This window comes from Nothoprocta perdicaria, unplaced genomic scaffold (assembly GCF_003342845.1).
Source record: "Nothoprocta perdicaria isolate Ctin4 unplaced genomic scaffold, notPer1 scaffold_61, whole genome shotgun sequence".
Classification (NCBI taxonomy): Eukaryota; Metazoa; Chordata; class Aves; order Tinamiformes; family Tinamidae; genus Nothoprocta; species Nothoprocta perdicaria.
The window spans coordinates 67,532-74,353 of NW_020455877.1; the positions used below are offsets into that span (position 1 = coordinate 67,532).

Consider the following 6,822-nt stretch of genomic DNA (forward strand, 5'->3'; position numbering starts at 1 on the left):
CCACTTTTGTTGGTGGTGGTTATTATTTTTCTTCCTGTTTAATTATCTAATGTGTCACTCCAGGATCAAGTGAGCATTAAGATCAGCATCGGGAGGAGAAAGGCACGTGTGGCCAAGGACACCCTGGAAGCCAGAACCACCTTTAGAGTACCATCTATTTTGCTGTAAATTGCTGCAGAACTAAGCCATTACAAGGCTGGATTTTAAACCAGTATGAAACAGCAGCCTACAAGTGTCATGTGCCTAACTTCTAAAATCCCACACTCTACCTCACACATCCATTTATTACATGAGCCTCCTATCCCAGAGGAGGCTCACCTCAGAGCCCGATATCCCTCTTCTCACCCTGCTCATCAGTTTAATCCCTTCCAGCGCCATACTCCCTTGGGAAAAGGTAGTAGACCGATTATGCTTAATCTTACATCACTACCTGGTCTAAAGTCTGATGGCTAGGGGATAGAAACAGCCACTTCATTACCAGTAGTAACTGGTAGAATGGCACAGGTGCCTCCGGAAAGTCTTGAGCAAACGTAAATCTCTGAATGCTGGAACTGCACTAAGAGGCTCTGAGTTCACTGAACTCTGTCGGGTGCCAGACGTTGTTCTGGGACAAGAGCAACAGCAGCARAGGCTGGGGAAGTAGCTGAGTTCAGGACCGCGTCGCCACACGCTGACAAGCCTGATCTGGGGGCAATTCCTTAGAGTAATCCCACCTCACAGCAYCGCACATTTATTGCCAGGCTGAATGCTAAAATCCCCAGATCGTCTAAAAAATGCAAGTCATAAGAAAGGCTTCAGTTCCCACTAAAATAAACACCAGCATTTGCAAAAGAAATCAAAATAAAGTTCGAATTAGAGTGCTTAAAGAGTTTTTGGCAGAAACTCACCCTTTTCTCCATTTCCAAGAGTGATCTGTCAGCAAATCTTTCTTGTCTCTGAAATACAAAATTAATAATGACACTGGGATGTGTTCTGAAAATTACCAAACTGAGGAAAAGCAATATGGGTAGAATGTTTTAGCTTAGGGCAACCACTGTATTCTGTCTCAATCCATATGTCTTTAAAAGCTTATTAAAATATATTCAAGGAAGTAATATTGAAATAAAAATAAAGAAGAATGAACCGGATTTATCAAGCACTTTGTCCATGACCATTCCCAAGTAATTTAATCTCTTCACACAGCCTTTGGCAAATAGGAGTAAAGCAATACTTCCATCTAAAAGTATTACAAAACAACCTTTTTGTACTTTACTGGTATTTACAGGGCGCATATGGAAGGCACTGAAGTACACACACAGCTAAATTGGGGCTGGCATCATATGGGAAATGTTCTTACTACAGCAATTGAAGAAGTATTTCAGTTCCGTGTACATACTGTATGCAGCAGTGCTATCTGTGAGCAGCTATCTGTCATTTAAGTGGAGGGCACTATTTACTCTTTAGCTGTAACATAAGGCAACCTAACCAGCCAGGAAGAACTAGCAGGTTATGCCAATCTGCTAGCAGGCTTCTGAATTAATCAACCAACCCAGACTGACATTTTGAACATAAACTTAACTACGTGTTAAGTCTTTTTCCACATACTGCAAAGAAATTCCTGATACAGGCTGGTAAAAACCACTTCTATTGAAAAAGCAGGAGGCAGCCATGTATGTGTTATTCCCAGCTGAATATCAGATCCTCTGCTCTTCTTCCTCTAGAAACAGTGAGAGCTACTCTACTTCTCCCCTAGYTTTGGATAGGAAACATGATGCTGATGTCTAGCAAAAAGTGGACAATCTCTTGATGGGCTTCTAGTTTGCTATCATCTACTTTGCTGGAGAAATAGTCTTTTTTGGTTAATACAAACCTGAGTGGTCTTTTCCAACTGTAGTTTAAGATCTGTAAGTTCCATGTTGGTATCATGTAACTGTGCTTTCAGTTTTTCGTTTTCAGCTAGAATCTGTTCATAAAGCTAAGAGAAAATATTCATTTAATAAATATGCATTTTTCTGTAGCTAGATTGGTTGAAACATTTAAAAAACAAAACTGAACTGCACATGAAAAAAAAAGAATACAGTAACAGTCCAAGGAGTAGCAAAGCGTGTATTACAGAGCTTAAAGATGTTTTGACTTAGCAAACACTTTGTAGAACCATCTTCCTGCTACCAAATTTCTTTAGAACATGCAACTTTGCACAAGGAACACGCAACTTACCTTACACTTTAGAAAATATTTGCCACTTTTTCACTTCAGACTTCTACAGATTAGACACCACAGTAAACTTTTGACAAGCTTCTCATCTATTCTGAAGCAAGATCTAAATATTTATATCATATGTACATAAGGCAGTAGACATCAAACAAAAGGCTTCACATACGTGTAAAGCATTTTTAATGATACCAAAAATCAACCACAAAAAGAGTCTAATGGCATCTGCAAAAAAAGAAAAAAAAAAGAAGAAGAAGGAGAAGAAAAAGAAGGATTTGGGCTCTTTTGGATTTTCCCCTTGCCCCTGAAAAGTGTGAAAGCCAAAAGCTGTTTTGCAATGTATATTCCCTCAACACACGGTTGTTTCGCTCCTCCATTCAGCTGGCTTCCTCTAAGCAGGATTTGTGGTGCAACGCAYGCTTATTTCCAGATAATTTACGGGAAAAAAAAAAAGTAACACAAATCAATTTTCACACCAAAATTGTTGGATCAGATACCTTCTTAAAATCAGTGCTATCTTCCTTCTCTTGTCTGCTGCCGTAGGGTTTTCGATCTTCAAGGTAGCTCTGGGAGCCCGATCGCCCCTGCGCTGAATCGTAGCGGTCGCCTGACGAGACGCTGAGGGATCCTGTATCATACCTGGAACAGGAAACTCGGTGCTGCTCTTTGCTAAAACCACTCGCTGTAGCAGGCACTGTGCATTTGCCTTTTTCAAAAACAACTATCCCAATACATATTTTCATACATAATTGTATGAAAAAATAAATCCAGATTTTTATTTAAGCCCTCCTTCTTTTGATTAAGCTTTTATGTTCCCTCAAATTACAGAGTATGTCTCGATGTAAATGTCGATGTAAACGTTTTTATGTTCAGAAATCCCTGAATTAAAATATTTTATTCAAATAAATATTTACTGAACTTGCAGGACTTTAAATTGGCTTGGACACTTTGATTTGTATTTAAAAAGAAAAACAAAAGATTTATTTTTAAAAAGTATTATTTTGATTTTTTAAAAAAAGAAATCTCCAAGACATCAATCACATTGGATTCTCCAGGTTTTATTAGTGAAACCAAGGAGATTTCAAGAGTATTTATTATGAAGACAAACATTTCAACAGAAGCAGTTCAGGAAAGTTATTTTATCACTAAATTACAACAAGTATAAGTACATTTCTAATTTCAAGTGTTTACACTGATCGTTCTTCATTTATCATGTGCTGTAGTAGTTCTATTTGACAGATTTTCAGCATATACGGTCAATAATTTCATGAAGAGAGAGAGGAAAACAGAATTCCCCCTCTTCAAATAAATCTGCCTTTACACTATGTTATAACAAGAATGGATAAATGTATATGTACTGCTCTGTAAGTTTAACTGCGAAGAACTAAGTTCAGTTACTCCCCAGTTCAATCGTGTTGAGTTCTGGCCTTCTGTAGGCTGGATGCTTCATACAAACGGGGATGGCATTTCACCCATCTCTACCATTAGGTCTGTTAGCATTTCTAGTGCAGAGAGAGGCAGCTTTCTTGCTCTTCCCCATTTAGAATGACATTCTCATAGACACTTTACTCAATATGAATCCAGCACTTGAAGACTAAGCCTTACTTCCAGAGGGGTCTAACACRCAGATACTCAAAACTGACATTTAATAAAGAACTGTAAATTTAACAGTAAGATTCTGCTTTCTGGTGAAGACCAATTTCTTTTGGGAGCTATCACCACGATAAGAAACAAAAAGCCTAAGCAAACCAGACTAATATCTGCATTGCTGATTTGAGTTTCATTTTACTATGCTACAGTGCCATAGGAAAGCATTTCCTCTGTGAAGCTCCTTGGGCTCATGMAGAATCAGACAGAAAAACCCAATAACTAACTGCAAAAGGCTAAAAACAAACACAAACCTTTTTTWAAAAATAATGACTATTTATCTGCATTTTTATTGCAATAAACCTCAAGGGAATCTGATTTTCAGAGGCTGTAGTACTTCTCTTGAGGTTTCTTTGAAATATTTTAAGAGAATATCCTAAAAGAGGTGCAACAAGAACCATATCTTTTTTTTTTTTTGTAAATGTTGATTTCATGTTGTAAAACTTTTAAGGAATGGGACTGTATACAGCATGTTCTGTGAAATGCATAGCCTGCCATAAGCTGAATTTATACATAAAGAATTTAAAAGCCAGGACAGGTGAACAGAAAAGAGTAATAATTCTGAATTCTTTAAATTGTACCTACCTTGAAAGGCTGTCACTCTGGTATGAGGAGGGGTAAGAAGAGAGAGAGAAAAAAATCAAGTCAAGAATCTCATTAAATAAATAAATAAATAAATAAATAACACATAAATAAATAAATAGCACAAAAAAGCCCACATAACAATCCAAGCAAGTATAGCCAAAATGATTTATGTTCAAGTGCAACTGCTTTTTGACACCACTGTTGTTACAAGGACAACATTTTCGAGCTTTCACTTTGTTGCATCTGGAACAGAAAAGAAACACATTCTGGAACATTCTTGCCAAAATCTGAATTCCCGGGAAGTCAGCCTTGCACTCTGAAGATCTGGACTCTGGGCTGGATCTAAAACACTGGAATTGTTTCAGCAGTAGCTCCAGTTTACAGTTGGCRTGCTTGTTATTGAAGGCACCAAAACTGTATTTCCTCAATTCCTTATGTCCTCATCCTCTTCTGTAATAGTTGAGCTAACGTTTTGAAAGGTCCATATGTAATAATGACTTCAGCTTCAAATGGCAATATGAGACAGGCCACAAGGGCACCTTTTTCATTTAAACTTTGTAGGGAACAAGCTGTTACTGCAACAACGGAAATTACTTACCAGACTGAATTTACAGAATTTCATTTTTCTTTTTTCACTGTATTCATTAATTACAGGAGAAGCCACAGGAAAAAAGTGCTCTCATTTGACTTGCTAAACAAAGTTGAGTTAAAAATGATCATTTAAGAGCAAGGGAATGTCTTCTATGCATTACATCACTCACATGAGTCTCTTCCCCTCTCTGAGTGATCAACACAGRCATTTTGCTCAAGAAGATCTCTTGACACATGATCACCTGAACCATTAACACTGACCTAGCAGTGGCTGAAGCCTTCTTTCCCCCCACTTTTTATCCAAAACTTTCAATTTTACGCATTTTCTCAATGTGCATAGAGGAAAACAGTCCTGCTCGCCACTAGACCCACCATTTCACCAYCTGGAAAGTTCTCCAGTTTAACCGCTCCTATCAAAAGAGCAATTTCTGTAGGAGTAAGAATGCCAAGAACTGAGGGTATTTTGTAGAAAACATCACAGTTTAGTGACACACAGCTACACGGGCAGAGTTTTTAAGCTGCTGGCCACAACAGCATTAACTTCTACCTAGGTATGATCCCTTTTGTACATTTTGAAGAAGCATGAGTGTGAGCTCACAGGACTGCTGTGTATAATCAATAAGCTACAGAAAAGCCCAGTGCCAAGGCTCACCTCGGCCCACCTCGGCACCGCCTGGCCTCTGCTAACAGCTGAACAGAGCCATCTTTGACTCTATGGACTCTACATGTTCTCTTTACATTGTGAAGGAAGCCAGTAATGGGGAAATCCCCATGGTGGTCCTTTCAGGCATCACAAGAAACTCACCCTACGCTTCCTACGTCACTTCTGAACAGGCAGGTTCTCTGCATCTGGTGGCCCCGCGCTGCCAGGGGCAGGTGCTGAGCGGSGCTCCCCCTGCAGCTCCCCCAGCACCAAGGCTGGAGAGGCCTGGAGATGCAGACGCTCATGCTACTGGAGACTCCAGGCTGGAGTCTCTTTTTTCCTCATTTGTCCCTTTGATTTATCTCAGTTCTGTTGGGTCACAATATTTTACCTTTTTCAAAAGSGATTTGGGAGAAAATCCCTGTTTTAGCTGCTGCTGCGCAAAGATGTCTTTGCCTTTCCCTGACTGTTTTCTGGACAGAAAACATTCCACATCATGTCTCTAAGTACTAGCTATTCCTTGCTCACCACATATTTTGTTTTCTCCCCTGCAGAGATTCATCTCGTGAAAAGCTTAGCTCCCAAATATCCTGGCTTTACTTCTYCCTGTGCTTGGCCGCTATTTCCTCATTGCAATGTTATCCCCTCCCGTGCCACAGGGTGAATACGGGGCACGCGTTTCAGCAAGTAAGATGACAGCTAAAATGAAAAGTAGTGAGGAAATGGCTCATTGAGGAAAAAAAAAAGGCAGCAGCTTGGGAAATTAAGTTTTAAAAAGAATAGCAAACATCAGACTCTCAATATTATCACAAGCGCTGGCAACTCTACTATACCTTAAGCYTTTTTTTGGAGTGTCTGGCCAACATTCCACTCCTAATAAATCAGGCTTTTACATCCATACCTAGAGCTATTTTTTTTTCTGAAGACCAAATAACTATCCCAAATTACTGCAAAAAAGGAGAGAAAATCTCAAGCCACAACTTGAGTTAAATTCCCAGTACAATCTAATTATTGGAAAGGTAGGGAGGACGTACTCTTTCCTAAAGATCCAACCCAAAGCGAGTCCTGACTCCCCTGCAGGCAGCCCGCAGCTCAGCGCGCTGAGGGCTTAGGGCAGGCCTGGCAATGACTGAGCTCCAGCCCTACGGCTTAGGGCAGGCCTGGCA

At 39.7% G+C, this 6,822-nt stretch overlaps 1 protein-coding gene across 3 annotated transcripts in view; it reads right to left on the reverse strand.

The window, feature by feature from the left end:
• The window catches only part of PPP1R12A (protein phosphatase 1 regulatory subunit 12A), a 72,796-nt gene that overhangs the window by 11,275 nt on the left and 54,699 nt on the right, over positions 1 to 6,822 (reverse strand). For all 3 annotated transcript variants that reach the window (XM_026049738.1, XM_026049737.1, XM_026049740.1), the window contains 4 exons: positions 4,423 to 4,439; positions 2,688 to 2,829; positions 1,850 to 1,954; positions 888 to 935 (listed from right to left, as the gene is read on the reverse strand). In XM_026049738.1, coding sequence (XP_025905523.1) covers positions 888 to 935; positions 1,850 to 1,954; positions 2,688 to 2,829; positions 4,423 to 4,439 — 312 coding nt within the window. The remainder of the gene's footprint in view (positions 1 to 887; positions 936 to 1,849; positions 1,955 to 2,687; positions 2,830 to 4,422; positions 4,440 to 6,822) is intronic.